The following is an 18,745-nucleotide window of genomic DNA, read 5'->3' as shown; positions in this document are numbered from 1 at the left end:
CAATAATACACACGGGGTTTCCCCAGATACCGAGCTTCTGAAATTGCTAAACAAACAAGCATTCTAGATTCAGAAAGAACGGAGCTTAGAAGTTGTCTGCGTCTCATGGGCTGTCCCATTAATGTCTGTAGATACTTCTTGACCGCATAAACTGTACATACACCACTAGCTTTACCCACTTAGGTAAAAGTGAAGCGCGTCCAACGCGTTCGGGTAGCCTACCGCCCTCGAGTTCTGCCAATCTTCATCATTCTGCCGCGTTTTGCTTCTGGGGATTTTCCTTTCATTCAAGTTGAGAGGCGCTTCGAGCGACAGACACCTCTAGGAGGCTGTTGCATTTAGCTATTACCCTGGGCTCTCTCTCTTTCGGTAGACCCTTTCCAGAACAAGCTATCCTCGCTTGACCGTCACCTCTTCGCGCTGATAGGTATGTCGCAAGTTGCCTTCTCTCACTCGAGCTCGTATTGGCGCCCTCTTTCTCTCGAAACATATCTGATGATTTGAGCCACAGGTAGTGCCTACTCGGAATCTGCCCCTCAAAGCACCTTCCCCGCATATCCGTGAAAAGGACCCCGCCGTCCAAACCGTCATTGCCAACTCGTACAGCTCCGCTGTGAACTGGACTTGACTAACCCCCCATAAACCTGTCCCCAAGCTTGCCCAGACACGCTGGAAGGCAATGCGCTAGTTGCAATATCGTGGTGGACCAGGAAATGTGCGGGGGATCTTCGGTACAATCATATCCTCTGTAATCCGTGAGACTTTCATCATGGAGTTCGTGGATGCTATTGGGTAAGTGGAACATGTTTTGAATATTTCCATCGGCAGTTGATGGTACTGACAAATTTTTGTTTCTACAGAGAGCTCAAGGCTCTCCCCGAAGGAACCCACCTGCTTTGCCCGAGACGGAGCGAAAATGACTACGGACGCTATGATGACCCGAGCCAGGTGGATGAACATGGAAAGAGCACTGGAGATATCGTGGCAGAGGGCAAGGCTCGCAAGGAGAAGTTCCTCTTATCGATGCGTATTCTTGCCTACAACGCAGAAGGTGTAGAGGAGCTACAGACTTGGGTCTTGAGCAAACTGGACCAGTGCTTGGAACAATGCGACCTCTGCATCAAGCAGTACTACACTGGCAAGGTCTGGCTCATGGACCAGCTCAAGGAGTTGTACCAGGATGAAGACATCGAGGAATTTGCCCAGCGAATGGACGAATGGGACGTGAAGCGCATCACGAGAAATCTGGCTACAGCATGTGCTCAACTCAAAAAGGTTCCTCCCCAGGAAATTAACCTAAGTGTCTTGGACCGGGCTGCATTGCTCTCCATCTTCGAGACACTAAGTTGCGAGGCGATGCTGCGGAGTGATCAACTTCTCCAAGAGCATTTTGACGAGCCATTCAAGCTCATTCAATCCAAGAGGTCTTTGAAGATCTCTGATTATGTTCCTGCTGTTACCCGTTTCCTCTTTGACTCGAACCAAGCTCGGAGCTTCTGGGCTATTTCAACGTGGACGCGATACACTCGACCTCCGACTAGCGAGGAGTTTGAATGGGCTATTCGGGATGGGCTTCTGAGTGCGCTACAGGCTGGATCACAAGCTGCTAATCAATTACCACCTCAGCTTGCGGTAGTGCAGCGACTGTGGCGTGGAATGCAGCTTATTGTCAGGAAGCTAGACAAAGATCAAATCACACATAACCTCCGTGCTTTAGACATTGATCCTTGCCGCCTGTCTGTGGACCATCTGCATCTGCAAACCCCCGGCCTTCGATTCCTCTTGAATACTATTCAGATTTTGCTAGAGAAAGCCCCCGGTGACTTCTGGGATGCCATGCAGACCATTTCTCCTCAAGCTATCATCGAGCAGATCTTTGCCAACTATCAATTCAGAGCCTTCCTCATGCAGACCACCGAGGGTGAGGCGTATGAGAAGTCGGCTTTGAAAGATATGCTATCTTGGATCAATCCCTTTATGGCCTCACTCAAGGGTCATCATCAACCCTCGGCATGTCGATACTTGGCCACACAACTGCTGCAGCGTCTACAAGATGACCAATACCCGAATCTTGCTCGATATCACTGCTTTCACGTTGGCCTGAACAGTCTCCTCAGCACTCTCCGCCGTTTCACAGACCATGAAGCGTCAAGAAGTTCCGTTGACAGCGTGGTGCTCAAAGAGACCATGGACGTCGTGGTTGCTACCATCAATGTCATTCTTAACCCGCCAGTGTTCAATATTGAACAGGGCCGCCAGGAAGAAATCAAGTCTCTGTGCATGGACGTGGTTCGCAACACTCTAGCCCTAGAGTGTCAATCATTGAAGAGTGACTACGAGGTTATCTTGAAGCACGGCACTCTCTCCCATGGTGTTTCTACCTACTCCGCGCCTGTATGGGAGGCTGTGATCAAGCATCTTCGTCAAGATAATCTTGCACTATCGACGGCTGCTCTACTAGGAGTCCTTCCTCTCGTTGGACTGGAAAAGTTCCCGGCCAAGGGCGATGGTACCAAAGAGAAGACACATTTCAACATGATTTATGGTCATCTCACCCGCCTTTCCTGTCAGATGATCGAACGTCTGGCAGACTTCCCGCCTGAACACCTGAAGCCTCTTTTCCAAAGCCAGGATACCAGCAGTGCGCTGATCTCGACCCTCTTCGCTGCCGATTTGAACACCTATCAAGCTGCCGTTGATCTCATCAAGAACGTCAGTGGTCAATTCGCACGGCGAGATGCAATCTCATACCTTCTCGAGTCGTTCTTCACAACCTCCATGTATGGCATGAGTTGGTCCTTCCGACGCATTTCCAACATGAAGACCTTTGCACCCGCCCCGAGAATGCTGCATACGGGAACCGATATCGTAGAGATTCTGTGTAATAGTCAGACGGGTATGCTGCGTACGCGAAATTTCGTGGACCGGCGAGAGATCCTGTCACTTCAGAAACTCTGGGAATTCCTGTGGCAATCCTTGACTACCATCTTTGACGAGACGGAGGCCTGGCATATGCGTGGTAACGACAAGGAAGTCATGCTTGACTTTTGTCGTGATACCATTCAATTCGCCAATTTCCTCTTCGATCAGTATGGTGTCTTTCTGGGTGTCGTGGGGGGTACAGATACTGCTCAAAAGTCAGTTTCAGAGGCCTTCATCAAGTCACCCACGACTACTATGAGTGCCATGGTGAAGTGGTTGCGTCTCAAGGATGAGTATCTTGCCACATCTTTAGTTGCGCTGGTCTCGAAAATCCTAAGACGATTGGGGAGTCTGGACGTGACGACTGTCAAGGCAGACGCGTTGAGTTTCATTGAGGGCACCGCGGTACATGGGACAATCAAAACGATTTTGACCAGTCGCGACAAGGCAGAACTCGTGCGCTCACTTGAGGCTTACACCAAAAAACCTGTCGTCACTGCTTCCACGGCCTCCCTGAAAAAACAATCTTCTATCACTTCGTTTGCCCGCCGCCCCAACGATCTTTCTTCCCCCTCTTCTCCCTCCTCTCGTGTTCCCAGTGACGACGAATTTGAGGATATTCCCGACGAAACTCTACTCGACCTTTCTCGCTCCGTTGAACTCAATAAAAATCGCCTCGCCCTCACTGCCAAGCAGAAGGGTTCATCCCCTCTCGGGATGCCCGCCTCAACGGCACTGCAGACGAGGCCTGGGATGCCCAAGGGTCCCATGGCCCAACGTCTCAAAAATGATGCCACCAGCGTCCTGTCCTTCCGCGAGAAGCGTGAGCGAGAGAAAGAGGCCAAGAGGAAGCGGGATATGGCAGAGTTGGCAAGACTCAAGAAGAACATGCCTGCTCGTGGGGTTGCGGAGCAAACGGCTGAGCAAGGCTCTGGCCTCAAAGGTATTGGTGTGAAGGGTAAAGATCATTCTATCCCCCTTGACAGTATGATGGTCTCGTCTGGCTCGGACAGCGATACTGAGAGTGAAGATGAACTAGATCAGGAGTTGTTCGGCGCGAAGCCCAAGAAATCCGATGCCGCGGACCCCTCGGAGCAGAAGAAGAAACCCCCCCAGCAGATGCCCCTCAGGAAGGTAAAGCGTCACCGGTCTATGAAGGACATGCGTGCCCGTCTATCCCCGGATCTATCATCCTTGCACCACCAGATCCTGTCGTGGAATTATTTCGCAACTGGCGATCTCCCATCTGGTGATCGCACCGACTACACCCTCGTCTCCAATTCGTTCCGTTCTCCCCAGGATTACAAGAACACATTCGAGCCCCTGTTGATCCTCGAGGCCTGGCAAGGCTTCCAGTCGGCCAAGGATGAAAGTGCCTCCTCATTCCGGCCTTTCGAGGTCAAGGTTATGACCCGCTTGACCGTGGATTCGTGGATCGAAGTCAGCACCCAGCCTCTCGGTCTGCCTTCCAAGGACTTCTTCATCAGCGAAGGTGATCTGGTTTTGTTCTCCAATGCCGCAAAGCCGCATGAGAACGAAAATGCTCCACACATTCTTGCACGGGTCGCCCATGTCAATCGTAAAGGTGGAAAACTGGAGGTCACCTACCGCATGAACCCAGGACCCAACAAGTTCCTTCAATCCTTGTGTGTTGGTGCCACTGCCTTTGGAGTCAAGGTCACCTCATTGACTCCGGTTGAGCGTGAATACGGTGCTTTGATGGCCTTGGAATACTACGATCTTTGCGAGGAGATTGTGCTTGCCAAGCCGTCGCCACTCCTCACCTACGGGGATTCCACTTTGCAGCCTTACATGGACAACTACAATATCAACCGCGCTCAGGCCAAGGCGATCAAGTCTGCTATGGACAACGATGCTTTTACCCTTATTCAGGGTCCTCCGGGTTCTGGAAAGACCAAAACTATCACCGCACTGGTTGGTAGTCTCCTCACGAATGTCCTCAGCAAGGTTGCAGTCACCATCGGTAACTCCCGACCTGCGTCTTCGCGGAAAGTGTTGGTGTGTGCACCCAGTAACGCCGCAGTTGACGAATTGGTCATGCGAATGAAGGAAGGTGTCAAGACTCGCAATGGTCGCCTAGAAAAGATCTCGGTTGTTCGCCTGGGCAGAAGTGATGCCATCAATGCCAAAGTGCTTGATGTGACCCTTGACGAGATGGTCAATGCCCGCATCAGTCAAAGCCCCTCTACATCAAACAATGTGGACATGCAGAAACTTTACGAAGAGCACAAGACGACCGACACTCAATTCAAAGACCTCCGCACCAGCCTGGATGATTGCCGAGCAAAGGGAATCGCACCCCCTGAGGAGCTTGAGCGCGAGTTTGAGCTGATGAAGAAGAAGCGAACTCAGTTGAGTGCTGATATTGACAAAGCCCGTGATCAAGTTTCCACCTTGGCCCGCAATGCAGACATGCAGAAGCGACGCATTCAGCAGGAGATTATCGACGGTGCCCATGTCATCTGCACCACTCTCAGTGGTTCAGGACACGACATCTTCCTGGGCATGAACGTTGAGTTTGAAACCGTTATCATTGATGAGGCGGCTCAATGTATTGAGCTGAGCGCCCTCATTCCGCTCAAGTACGGTTGCTCCAAGTGTGTCCTCGTCGGTGACCCAAAGCAGCTGCCGCCTACTGTCCTGTCGAAGATGGCATCGAAGTTCCAGTACGAGCAGAGTCTGTTCGTCCGTATGCAGAAGAACTTCCCGAAAGACGTGCACCTGCTGGACGTTCAGTACCGTATGCATCCCGACATCAGCGCCTTCCCCAGTCTCACTTTCTACGATGGCAAGCTTCAGGATGGCCCTGATATGGGTAAGCTTCGTGTTCGCCCATGGCATCAGAGCGAACTACTCAGTCCATATCGCTTTTTCGATGTTCAGGGTATGCACCATAGCGCACCCAAGGGCCGCTCTTTGATCAACTACGCGGAGATTCAGGTTGCCATGCAGCTGTATGATCGGCTAGTCACAGATGTCAAAGACTACGACTTTGCAAACAAGATTGGTATCATCACTCCATACAAGGGCCAGTTGCGAGAGTTGAAGAACCAGTTTGCGTCTACATATGGTGAGGATATTCTGAAGAAGGTCGACTTCAACACCACCGATGCCTTCCAGGGACGAGAGAGTGAAGTCATCATCTTCTCCTGTGTGCGTGCCTCCAACAATGGTATCGGTTTCTTGAGCGATATCCGTCGTATGAACGTCGGTCTCACCCGTGCCAAATCCTCCCTGTGGGTGTTGGGTAATTCCGCGGCCTTGATGCAGGGTCAATACTGGAGAAGTCTTATCAACAACGCACGAGAGCGTCATGTCTACACAGAAGGCAACATTCCAAAGCTTCTTCAGCGACCCCAGTTCACGGGTTACAAAGAGATTGAAATGGTTGATGTGGACGCGGCTACCCCTACTTCAACCACAGTGGCTCCAACTGCCCCGACTGCCGCTCCCATCAACCCGCCCACCGCGGTGTCGGTTGCTCCCAAGCCTCAGCCAGTCGTGGCCCCTGCGCAGTCTTCTACCCCAACACCTCGTCCTGATGGTCCCTCCGGTGGTGCTGCAGGTTTGGATGAGACCAAGATGTGTGGTGTTTGTGGCAGCAATGAGCATTTCACTCACAACTGCGACAACGAAGAAGCCCAGGAGGCTGCCCGCGGCCAGTGTTACCGATGCCGCGGGTTTGGCCACAGCAAGTTCCACTGCACTGCCATCCGCTGTCTCGAATGTGGCCAGTTTGGTCATCCTGCTATCAAGTGCGCCGCAAAACCGCTTCCAAAGCACGAGAAGGCCCGCATCGCCAATGAGGAGCGTCGTCGTCTTGAACAACAAAAGCAACACGCCGAGCGTCAGCGCCAACGGCAAATGGGGGGCCATGATCCCAAGATTCCTACCATTGCAGTAACCACCAACTCGTCTCCGGGTCCCAATGAGAACGCTGGCATCAAGCGCAAGCGAAATGAGCAATCCGGCGATGGCCCTAAGGCATCACGGCCTCGTACCGGTCCATCGGGACCACCATCGAATGCGCCAAAGGGCCCGCGATTGTTGGCACCTGTCAGTTTAATCTTGATCTTTAACGTATCTGATCTATACATTTGTGGATGCTAACACTAATTTTAGGGCCTCTCGGGTCCTGCTCGTAACGGCCCCGGCGCAAAAAAACCGTCGGCGAGTGGTGGTGGTGGTAGTGGGGGTCCATCGGCATCTGGCTCCAATGCTACAGAGGTAAGAAACAAAGTGTTTGGTGCTCAATTGTTGGATTGCTCGCTCACGTCTCTTTTTTTCCGTTCTCATAGGCTTCTCACCCCACTCAGCCCAAGCCGCGACCCCCGATTATGCGTAAGAAGGAGGTCGACCCATTCATTCGGCGACCCAAGCCGAAACAAAAGTAGAGCGCCACTGTGTCTCACCTGATCGTCGTGCACCACTTTCTCGCCATGAATTGCTTTCTCCTCGTTGATCCTCGCTTTCAATCAACCTTGTTTCTCTTCGGATCTCTTGTCCGGGTTCGCCTGTCTCTCCACGATCTCCACCGCGATCTCCACTAGGATCTCTCCCTATCACATTACTACCGGTCCCGCCCACACACCCACAATCCCTTCCCTCTTTTTTTTTGGCAGTGAATAGAGTCGAGCAGCCCGTTCACTCTGGGACTCGTCATGAAATCGAGTCACTTGAGTTCTCGGCCCTTCTACCCAGCATTCGCAGGCGTCCTCACGTACCATTGAGATCTCTTCTTGTACTCTAAACATTTACTTGCGCCCAGCGAAACATACATTACCCCAATGTCATTGATTATTGTATTCCTTCCAATACAACTTAAATAGATCAGTTCCATTGCCCGTCATCTGAAGGCTTCGACCATGTTTGCTGTATTCTTAGCCATTTGCCTTACCATGCGAGTGTCCCAATTAGCTTTGTTGTGGCGCAAGAGGGGGCGTTGTATGCTCCATTTTTGCGATCACGGAAATCGGAAGGCGATCCCAAACTTGATACTCTGTTGAACTGTCAGATGGATCCTGCAGCAGCCTAAGGCTAAGACGATGGGGGGCGGAACGTCCGGAGAATTAAAGCGAAAGGGCATTGGGGCGGTTGAAGGGCGGGAAGTTGAAACTACAGGATCTAATGTGTCAATTAACTGATACGGAGTAACTAGTTACATACTAGGCTTAGTATTCCTTCTTTGCTTACTACTATTTACTGGATCATGCAGTGGATCATCGACTGCAAGGGCGGTGGGGGGAAAAAGAGTCGATAATCGATAGATCGATCATCCGTTCGGCATAATTGTGAGTATTATTGCAGCATTATTGAAAACACCACCACCTCCTCCTCCGCTTCCCTCTCAAACCTTCAACTCACCATTCTTCCAGTCACTACTCTCGGCCTCCACAAACGGGCTCCAGCTGCAACTCATTTCAAGTGATCGTCTCTGTCTGTACCCGCTCGGGGGATCCCTGAGCTTGGATCAACGATTGACTGCGATCAGCTGGGATCGGCTAGATCGGCGCCCGCGTCAACTCCCCCGAAAAGTGGAGTCTGATACCTCACATCCTGACGTCGTTTAGACTTTATCGCTTTACCGCGGGGCCTCATCCAATCTGTCGGGGTCGGCTGGTTCGACTGGATCTGATGGTTCTCCTGAACAAAAGTCTATCCCTTGCGCAGCACAATTGAAGGGGAAACTGGGGAACAGGACGTCTCTCCTTCCAGTTCGCAGCTCTCCTGCGAACTCCAACGTAACTGTCGCCATGCGCGAGCTGGTTGCACAACAAGGATCACAGTGCAAATGATGTGCTGCAGTAATCCTCGAGCGACAATCTGATCGTTCCCGTCCCCACCAGAGCACATACCCAATTATATCTCCTGCAGCTGGGGCGCCCGGAGCCCGGGCGAGGCCAAAATAGTTTGCCATCTCCTCCAGCTGCTGTGTCATATTGCAAATCGCTGCATGCAGTTGCCGCCATCCACCGTCAGAATCCCAAACGATGTGTTTACCGTCGTACTAGATGACCGCTGCGATTTTGGTTCGAGCCTGGGCTTTTGCCCATGACAAGAGCCATGACCCGTGGGCCCTCCCCAGACAATCGGGCTCGGTTCAGAAGGTTCCTGAAGAACGAACGAACCCCTTCGATGAGGCCTGCATGGTCCTCCCCCTCTCTCCCTGCCCTAGAAACTAACAAGATTTTAGCTTCAACCATATCGATGCCCTTTCCAGGCTATCTGCTTGCCGAGGGCGGGCCCAAACTACAGTCTTCCTGCATCTGGATCGACGAACCCAGAATGGCGTTGCGTTGGCTGCCCCCTCCCTCTCCCTAGGGTGATGCGACAGCTCAACTCCTATCTACAGTAGTTAGCTATGCTCTTATAAACTGGGATTTCCTCCTTGCCACATGTCGGTTTGTTTGGCTTTTTTATTTTCGGTTGCCTCGTCTCAGCTTGTTTTCCAGTCCACTCTTTTCTCCGTGCTCAGTTGCTCCATCGACTGCCACGCCATTCACCTTGTACATAGTGGCTTATCTTCGTAAATACTACCTGTCATTTCGTCTCCGTTTCCACTCTTCGCCTTTATACCCCCGGATCTGCTCAATCGCCTGCTGTTTTTGGTCTTTCATTCTCTGAACCGGTGAGCTGGTCTACCAAGTGTAACCATGACAATGATCTTTCTAACATGCGACAGCTTCTTTTCCCTTTGAGCCATTAAATCCAGACCCTCAAAGAACCTAAAAAATCCAAAGACGACCCCTTATGAATACGAACGGATCGATTGGAAAGCCACTCAATTGATGCCCCTATGCATCATTGGGACACAGTAAATGATAGTGCCGTTGCACCAAGTCCAATAGTTCCAACCTGTCGGCCCGATCCACCCTCCTCCAAGTCCAAGCGCAGGCAATCCAGTATGCCTTCTTCGGTCTCGGGGTCTGCGAGCTCCACCCCGCCTCGGGGGGTAATGGTTCCCAGGCCACAGGTGTCGCCTCCGCGACCACAGGCCCGCTCAGCGGGGATGGCTGAGAGACCATCCCGAAATGAGAATTTGTCAGACCTTGTGCGCTTCTTTCAGACTACTCAAAATGCGCCTACACCCGGCCCTTCGTCTGTCAAGACTCCAACCTCACCGGATAGCACGACGGCATTGCCTGTCGTCACTGAATCCATGGAGCCAAAGGGAAGCCAATTGGAAATGGCAAAGGAAGTGAAACCATTACATCGCCGTCTTTTGCAATTTACTCAACGTCAGAAAAAGGATTCCTCTTCCAAATCCAAGTTGGATGAGAACCAGCGTCAGATTGAGGCGCTCCAAAGGGAAGGGTACCTCCTTCCAGCTCCCAAGCCCAAAAGCAACCATTCGGCCAAGACCAGCATTAGTTCGAAAAACAGTCTGGAAAGGACATTCTCCAAGTCAAAGAAGCACGATGTTGAGACCATCGGACAGCCATGGTTGGAAAACGACACCAAAACGGGCCCTTTCGACTTCAAACGCCGCCTGGCCTCCCTGGATCTCAGCGACTTTGGCTCAATGGTCGACGTTGCCGTGTCGCTGTCAACGCAGTTTGATGATGCGTCGCCCCCGCCATACCAGCCGCCGTCGTCAAGTGGTATCGCATCTCGGGGTGATCATAATGCCGCTTCTCAATCGTCGCCAACACTCCCACTTCCAAGCTCTTCTTCCTACTGTCGCTCGGAAAGTGGTGGACCGATGTCTCCATCGACGTCCACAGCGGCAACTCGAGGAAGCACGTCACAGGATGAACATCGTCGACAGCCTTCCAATGCACTCGATATGAGCACGCGTATTCCGGGGCCCTGTGCCAAGCCTCCGAGTCAAACCTCCAGTATCAAGCCTGTCAGCGAGAATGCACTGGCATCATCCTGTCCATCTGCCACAAATGACTTGAAACTCGACCAATCTGCTGAGCCAGCTGTCCAGCCTGTGCAGACTTCAGACAAGTCCACTCCCAGCTCATCTGGAAGCCCTGCCTCACAACCCTCGTTGAAGCTCTTCCCTGACGTCGCACCGCCACGCATGTCCAGCAAGAATGCGTGGAGGATCTCATCAGTGCCCCAATATCAACGGCCTTCTAATTCGCCTTCATTGAATGGCGCAGAGTCTCCTCCTGGGACATCAGAGACTAAAACTGCAAAATCGAAACCATCGGATGTCTCTTCGAGGACTTCCAAGGACGAAGGAGAGCGACGTTGCTCTGGGGCTACTGCAACGTCTGCAGTTTCTACTGAATCTGCCTCGGCTGAAATCAGCAGTCCTCAGGTTGGCGCGCAAACCAAGATCAAGTCGCGACCGCCGTCGTTGGCCATGGGGACCCTCCAGGCATTCCCACTGCCAGCACCAACTCGACCTTTACCAACGATCCCACAACCCGGTCATGCACCTCCAGCTGTTCCAGATGCCAAAGCTCAACCGATTGTCCAAACGGGCCGGTCGACTCTCAAGGTTCCGGACATTCAGCCCTCGCATCCATCGCCCATTGCTGAGGATCCGCACGAGTCGGGCCCTGACAAGACACAGCCCGATGAAGCAGATACAGATACTCGTCCTGCAACTGCACTTGGTTACGTGGGTGAAGTGGAGTTGAAAGCAGACCATGATAGTGCCAAGTCCATTCATACTCCCGAACGTCCAAAGTCAACATCACCTGAACAGAGCACGCCGCGGCGACGTGCTTCCAGCATTCGTATACCACGCATGCAGGATTTGCCTGAAAGTCCAGGTCATGAGGAACTTGAAGGTACACCATTGGCGGACTCTCCTCTTCTGGGACAAATGGCACTCACAAAGCCTCAAGAAAAGCGTGGTCCTCGCAAGACCCTCCGCATCGATGCTCGCATGGATCGCAATAATCTCCCTTTCGGTTTGCCTTCGCCGCCACCTACTGCAGCTCTCCCTTCTGCTCCTCCAACGCAGCCCCTCCCTGAGCGTCCTCGGAACTACACCGCTCCCATCCCAGCAAGTGTGCAGTCTGTAAAGGGCGTGGACGCCCAGTTTGCTGCGGGCCACCATAGGGCCTCCATGATCTCCCGCAGCAACAGCTCTCGCAGTAGCCTGCGCCATGAGAGCATTCCCGAGTCTTCCGAGCCAAATCGCTGCGAGTCTCCACTCCCATCCTCGGACGATGAGGGCTTCGGTCCTAGGGCAGAGACAACACGCCCTCATCGCATGGCTGAGAAGCATCCCAGACGTGTTCATCCCCCCCACCAAGGACATGCTATCGTGGATGCACGCGCCAGCAATGGCCGTCTACGCTACCCTCAACCAGTTCGCACTCAAACACCCCAGGGCCGTACCAGCCGCACTCTGGAAAAGAGTGCCTTGTCTCCCCAGTCAACCTACTCCCAATCCACACATCGCTCTCGAGAATCCCACAACTCGCACCGCACTCAACCAAACGCCAGCCAGATGAATCAATACCTTGAGGAACGGGTCGCCAATCTTGAACGCCAGAACCAAATCCTTCAGGCAGCTCTCCTTGCTGCGCTCAACGCCGGCGTCAAGAATCCCCTCGAAGGTCTGGGCGACTCCACTCTGCCCCCTGGCTTTTCTCATCTGAATCACGCAAATCCGTATCAGAGCCGGTTCACACCGCGTCCGGAGAGCTGGGTCAGTTCATCCCACAGCAGTGAAAACAGCGGCTTCGAGACGCCTGGCTCGTATCATGAGGGTCGGCCACATGTGCGACAACTGGACAATATGATCGAGGATATTGAGAGTGGCGGATGGATGTCGGATAAGTCGAGTAGGAGTGGTGCTCGTATGGCGAGAAATTGCTGAAGGGATCATTCATTCATTCATGCTGTTCGAGGTCCAGTAATCATTCCCTCTATCGCATTCCTTTACAATTTTGGCCTATGATATGATGCGATCTCTGAAAGCTTTGACGATCTTTGATTTCTTTTCTATATTTTGCCTGATTGCCTTCTCTTGATGGACTTTAATTGTTCTTACAATCTTTTTTCAACGATACCATTTTGTTCAATATTTACCTTGCTTTCTTGTATTCTAAGCATTACAAACTCCATTCTGTAGCTGTACCTTAGAAGACACTTGGATCCATCTCGCTCCTTTGACATCAATTAAACCATCCCACCCTGTATGATCCCCTCTCCATTCCCCAAATAGGAAAATTTCCAGAAGGCATGAACTCTTGGAACCCCATGTGATCCGCTTAGTCATCTCTGTTTGGATCCCGTCGTCAGAGCTCCCACTAAGTTACTGGGCTCGGGGAAGTTCATCTTGGATTCTTTTGGTCTACAATTAGATACATTCCCTGACTCCGCCCGGCGCAGGTATCAGAAGCAAGATCTATACACTGCCAATGACTTCAGGCCTTCCCGTATCTTACTGGATATCATAACCACACACCTCCTTTCAGCTCCTCATCTCCGCCGCCCACCTCTGCACTTTCTCAACATTCCCCGCAGCCCAACATGGCCAACCCACCACAGGTATGTTTAGTCAAGTTTCTTGCAATTATGTCCTCAATCTAAGCTCTAGAAGCAGCGCACACAACAAGTGCCCCAACATGTCACGGCACTCCTATCCCATCTCACCTCCCGCCCAGGGGTGCAATCAACCCTGATCCTTTCCCGCAAAGACGGCTCCATCATCCAGAGTACAGGGCAACTCGCCGCTCAAGAGAATTCCCCTCGCACTACACCCCCTGTCCCATCCACTCCCGATCAGACCCCGACCGCACAACCCTCCGACTCGTCTCCGGCCTCCCCAACATCCCCAATACCAACCACGTATCAGCCCTCGCAAGCAGAGGCGCTAGCCGCGCATATATTCAACTTTGTCTCTAGCGCTTCTGCATTAGGTGTCTCGCTAGCTCGACCTATTACTACCCAGCCCACCGCCAATGAGCATTCTTCGAGTGGATTGGATACGGAGTACGGGAGCTATGGGAACGGCACGGGCACGAACACGCCTGGGGAAGAAGATCAGGATGCGCAGGGGGATCGGGAGGAGGAGGATGAGGTCAAGTTGTTGCGCATGCGGACGCGGAAACATGAAATTGTTGTCGTACCGGATCGCAAGTATCTCCTCTGCGTGGTGCATGATGCCGCGCATGGAGGTGGTGGTCCTGGGGCGGCAGGTGCTCGTTCCTCGCGGTAGATAGATTCTATCTTAATCTTTTTTTTTCATTGTGTCTATTTCCTTTTTTTTTTTTTTGGGCAATGTCGATCGATGTCTTGGTGTCTTGTGGGTGCGGTGCGCTGTTCGGGTCCAACTGTGTTCATTGTTTTTCTTACTGGGTTTTTTTCTATTGCATATACCCGATCGAAGCAAGATTTCCTTTTACATTCACAACTTGATTCCATCTTTTTTCTTGAAAAGTTCTGTGTATTGTTAGGTGGTTTTGCTCTTGATGTGTAGGATGTCGAGTAGGGAAGGTGTGGATATATATTTCCAGACTTACCGGATGAAACTCGCCCTGACCTACCACTCTAGGCAGGTCCTCATCTGATTCGGAACATACAATCAAAGCCTAAAGGCCGATATGCGTGGAAGAAAAGCTTCTTTGAGCTATTAACTCAAGCTGCTCCGAATAATTGATGATTTGTATTCGATCCTTCACCTCCATGGCGAGATTCAGACATAAAGCACGAACCTCCACCGGAACAAACCCGTTATCAAATGAGATCCACCCAACTACCCCTCTCCTTCGTCAGAGGTGACATTGGCTCCTTAAATGCAGCCAAACAACCCCCATCGATCGATTCTCCGAGTTTCAAAACCACTTGCATATTGAAATCCCATATATCTCAACGATGGCGTCTACGTTTGATGTGGCTGCTGCTAGAGCGGCCTTCCCGGCTCTGAAAGGGCAGCAGATTTACATGGACAATGCAGGTAGGAGAACGAGACAGATATAGAGTTGGAGTGTTTACTGGACTATTGTACTGATAGCGTCCTAGGAGGAAGTCAGGTCCTTGGCACAGTTGCGAACTCGTGAGTATCAGATTAGGTATCTTGAGCGAGCTTCATAACTAATGTACATGATAACGAGTAGTATTCACTCCTACTTGCTGAATACCAATGTCCAGCTTGGTGCCACCTACAAGACTTCTCAGATTTCTACTGCAGCTTATGAGAATGGGTATAAAGCTGCAGCAGGCTTTATCAATGCACAGCCAGGCGAGGTAAGCTTTTTTGAAATTAAGCATGTCATAAGAAGCATCCATGTGTCTGACATACCTTCATCACAGATCAGCATTGGAGTGTCAACCACTCAGCTGTTACACAATCTCTCCACAGCTCTCCAATTCCAGCCTGGCGATGAGCTAATCGTGTCCAAGCTCAACCACGAGGCCAACAGTGCACCTTGGGTCCGTATCGCGGAGCGCCTCGGTTTGACTGTGAAGTGGTGGGCATCGTCCAACCCGAAGAATCCCACTTGCGACGTGGCCGATTTAAAGACTCTCTTATCAGACAAGACTAGACTGGTTGCCTGTCCCCATACCTCCAATATCACAGGCACCATCAGTCCCATTCGGGAGATTGCTGATGCCGTTCATGCTCACCCGAGAGTCAGTATCATCCTAGCACCTTACGATATCACCATCTCACCTCATGACCTTCTTCAACTAGGCACTACTCTGCGTTGACGGTGTCGCTCTCGCGCCGCACCGCCAAGTCGACGTCCAAGCCCTCGGGGTGGATTTCTACGTAAGTCTCGACGGGCCCCAATACGACTTGACTCATAGTCAGCTTACCATGAGGCTCTTCACAAACAGGCATTCTCGTGGTACAAGGTATACGGCCCCCACGTAGCGCAACTATACGCCTCCTCGCGCATCCATGATCAGATCGACTCGCTGGCACACTTCTTCAAGCCCACCGACACGCTAGACCACAAGCTCAACTTGGCCTCGGCCAACTACGAATCTGTCCAGAGTATCCCGGCTGTCGTGGCGTTCTTCGGGGCGGACCCCAGCGCAACGTGGAAGGCCATGGCTGCGCATGAGGAGCGTCTACAGGAGATCCTGCTACAGTTCCTGGCGGCACATGACCGGATCACGATCATCGGTGAGCCCTCGGCGAGTCAGGAGCTCCGGGTACCGGTGATTAGTTTCGTGGTGCGAGACGTGAAGAGTCAGCGGCTGGTTGAGGCGGTTGAGTCGCGGTCTTGGTATGGATTCCGGAGTGGCCATATGTATAGTCACCGGCTGTTGAAGGATGTGTGTGGGTTGGATGATGTGGATGATGGAGTGGTTCGGGTGAGCTTGTTGCACTACAATACGGGTAAGTGAATTGTTGATTTCCCCTTGCTGTTCCTTGCTTCCATGAAATGGCGTGCATGGTGTTTGGGCCCCGTGGGACCTGAGCATTGTGTGCTAGCATATCGCGGATTGGATTGGGTGATGTATGGGACGCTAATCAGGCAACAGAGGCGGAGGTGGCGGGGCTAGTGACCGTTCTCCAGGAGGCTCTGGCAGAGCCGTTGTAGAATGAGGATCATGGGGTTCCAGGATGGGGCCTTGATACAGAATGAGTCATATTTGATGGCTAAGGAGTGAGGATCTGATGATACGTACTTGGTTCTTTGATAGCTCTTTCCATGGTGTTCGGTGTACGGAGTACTTGTGCTCTGTATGTGACCTCGTGACTTGAGGTGTGGGGGTCCGCCGATGCCGGCCTGCTGCCGATATCCCGATATCGTCATTTTCACTATCCAAGGTCATGGTTAATCTCTCGAAGGTATTTATGTAGCTAGATAGGAAATCATATTGATAGCTAACAGCACCATCATGTGTGGGCAAGAGCAAATCATACTTTCGGGATTTCATCTTATTCTAAGGTTCTTGTCCTCATCATAATAAGCTTCCTGCTCGTCATGGAATCCGAACGGGGCGTTTAGTGGAATACGAGGTGATTTCAGCTTGCTGTCAGTGCTCTCCCCTTTTCCAGCTGGTTGCTAATAATAAAATAATAATCATAACAGGGATTTAGATTAATCAAAGTGTTCATTTGTCAAATATTCTAAAGAGGGTAGTTATAAGTAAGTCGAGATAAGTGACGTTGTTGACTAGCATCCTGTTATTGTCCAACCTCCAGATACATGGTCTCTTTCCATGGGCTAGGACTGTTTAGGAAGTTTAAAATGGAGTCGTAGAGTATAGAGTACTATCCTCCGTACTCCGTCGATGGATCAGAGAGGATATAAAGTAGTGTACCGAGGATTAGTTTCTCCGCAAACCGGCCGGCAGTTCCATTGTACAGTTGTAGTTCGGGTGCAGTCTGCAGTCTGTAGTCTGCAGGTGTGCCCTGTCTCCCCAGCCCTTGTTTTTTTTTCTTTCTCGCAGCCCAGTGGCTCCGCTTGGATACCCGATAGGCCGCAAGGTGTGTGTCCATTGTGCTTGAGTTTATTAAGTCTATCATTATCATTATCATTATTATTATTACATAGGTTCCGTCTGGCTTCAAACCAGGTTGGTCAGACTTGCAGTGGCTCGGCGGGATGGGATGCAGGCGACCCTCCCAGTAGGTCAAGAGCAGTGCCCACTGCCGATCGGAGGGCAGGGCTCTGGCAAAGAAGGCTGGGCGACTGGGCAGTGGTGGCTTCGACAATGGTCCATTGCCCAAATGGCCAGAATTCATAGCCATCGCCCAGACGGGAACCAGGCAATCATTTGGTTGCTGATCCAATGAGATCGAGGATAATTGCAGGGCCCGTGGGGCAACCATGAAGTACCATCGGGCGCGGATTGGCCGGGGGAAGAACAGCGTGGCAACGCTAAGTTCGAAGCGGAGGGGTGGTCCATTATTATTCACATTATTATTAACATAACTAACTAACAGGGCAGAGTTATGACTCAAGAGGGGAGAGACTGGCGAATCAGAAGGGGATGAGTTGAGTACCCAAGTGCATTCGGTACCTGGGTAGAGCGATCGGGCACTTTAGGGTGTTGGTGGTCTTCTGTTAGTACTTTCCGGCCAAGTACACGGTAGAACTACTGTATCTTCTAAATGATGATAGTGATAATAGTCATGAGAGTTATAATCATATCGTGATACTATTCTATCCCAATATGCTATTGTATCTGTTATTATTTTCCACTATCTTTTCTTCTGTTTCTGAGTCACCCGGCCATATCCGGGATTGTTTAAAAAAGACACTCTTGTACAGGAGTCAAATAGAATTTCCTCGAACCCGCCACCTTCGCCACAGCATCTGACTGACTGACTCTGACTGACTCTGACTTCTCCAAACTGACCGAACCGACCGAACTGAACTTCAATCCAGTGACTGACCAGTGATCACTCCGGAGTCTCCACTTTTGTCCACCTTTCCACTCCCAAGTCCCAACTTTTGCCTCCTCGATTCTCTCTCACTCCCCTTCCCCCCCTCTTAGTCAACCTCCCGAACCACATCCTTTTCTTCTTCCCCAATCCCTAGGAGTCATACCCGGTGGTGAGCCTAAAAAAACCTCTGTTCGCCCTCCTGACTCTTTCTCTCCTTCTCCCCGAATACCCGACTTTCAAACTTCGCCTCCCTTCCCTCTCTTCCTCTCTTCCTATCCTCACCTTTCTCTCCTCTTTCCCTCTGTCCTTCACTTTCCCCCCAAACTGCCGCCTAACGCCTAACCGCAACCGCCTTTCGCCCCCATCCGCCTGCCTGGTCCCTAAGCCCTGAAACAGTCAAGCCGACACGCCTGCCTGTTCATGGTCTCTTAGGTGCCTTGAATATCTTCCTTTAAACTCCCCCCTCTATTCGAGCCTCATCAAAATGTATACTGCCTCTTTCCACCCGATCGCCCGTGTTGCCGCTATCGATATTGT

General features: G+C 51.6%; 6 protein-coding genes across 6 annotated transcripts; 4 read left to right on the top strand and 2 right to left on the bottom strand.

The window, feature by feature from the left end:
- Positions 1 to 769: 769 nt before the first annotated feature.
- Positions 770 to 7,337, top strand: N7473_005144 (putative tRNA-splicing endonuclease; the record flags this gene model as incomplete). Its single annotated transcript, XM_057151084.1, has 4 exons — positions 770 to 792; positions 861 to 6,999; positions 7,066 to 7,170; positions 7,242 to 7,337. 4 exons carry the CDS (start codon positions 770 to 772, stop codon positions 7,335 to 7,337), a joined length of 6,363 nt encoding a protein of 2,120 aa, XP_057008889.1.
- A 1,187-nt stretch (positions 7,338 to 8,524) lies between these two features.
- N7473_005143 (uncharacterized protein) lies at positions 8,525 to 8,881 on the bottom strand (the record flags this gene model as incomplete). Its single annotated transcript, XM_057151083.1, has 1 exon — positions 8,525 to 8,881. The coding sequence occupies one exon, from the start codon at positions 8,879 to 8,881 to the stop codon at positions 8,525 to 8,527; it is 357 nt and encodes a 118-aa protein (XP_057008888.1).
- Positions 8,882 to 9,847: 966 nt separating this feature from the next.
- N7473_005142 (uncharacterized protein) lies at positions 9,848 to 12,733 on the top strand (the record flags this gene model as incomplete). Its single annotated transcript, XM_057151082.1, has 1 exon — positions 9,848 to 12,733. One exon carries the CDS (start codon positions 9,848 to 9,850, stop codon positions 12,731 to 12,733), a length of 2,886 nt encoding a protein of 961 aa, XP_057008887.1.
- Positions 12,734 to 13,389: 656 nt separating this feature from the next.
- On the top strand, positions 13,390 to 14,077 carry N7473_005141 (uncharacterized protein; the record flags this gene model as incomplete). Its single annotated transcript, XM_057151081.1, has 2 exons — positions 13,390 to 13,407; positions 13,463 to 14,077. 2 exons carry the CDS (start codon positions 13,390 to 13,392, stop codon positions 14,075 to 14,077), a joined length of 633 nt encoding a protein of 210 aa, XP_057008886.1.
- A 585-nt stretch (positions 14,078 to 14,662) lies between these two features.
- Positions 14,663 to 17,072, top strand: N7473_005140 (putative aminotransferase). The gene is made up of 7 exons (XM_057151080.1): positions 14,663 to 14,815; positions 14,881 to 14,914; positions 14,976 to 15,105; positions 15,172 to 15,492; positions 15,554 to 15,631; positions 15,700 to 16,207; positions 16,354 to 17,072. The coding sequence occupies exons 1-7, from the start codon at positions 14,734 to 14,736 to the stop codon at positions 16,410 to 16,412; spliced, it is 1,212 nt and encodes a 403-aa protein (XP_057008885.1). The 5' UTR covers positions 14,663 to 14,733; the 3' UTR covers positions 16,413 to 17,072.
- Positions 17,073 to 17,089: 17 nt separating this feature from the next.
- Positions 17,090 to 17,317, bottom strand: N7473_005139 (uncharacterized protein; the record flags this gene model as incomplete). The annotated part of the gene is made up of 1 exon (XM_057151079.1): positions 17,090 to 17,317. One exon carries the CDS (start codon positions 17,315 to 17,317, stop codon positions 17,090 to 17,092), a length of 228 nt encoding a protein of 75 aa, XP_057008884.1.
- Between the last annotated feature and the right edge of the window lie 1,428 nt (positions 17,318 to 18,745).

The sequence above is a fragment of the Penicillium subrubescens genome (assembly GCF_028828155.1).
Source record: "Penicillium subrubescens strain IBT 31985 chromosome Unknown utg000004l_segment0_segment0, whole genome shotgun sequence".
NCBI classification, from domain to species: Eukaryota; Fungi; Ascomycota; class Eurotiomycetes; order Eurotiales; family Aspergillaceae; genus Penicillium; species Penicillium subrubescens.
This window is presented reverse-complemented; position numbering and strand designations above follow the sequence as displayed.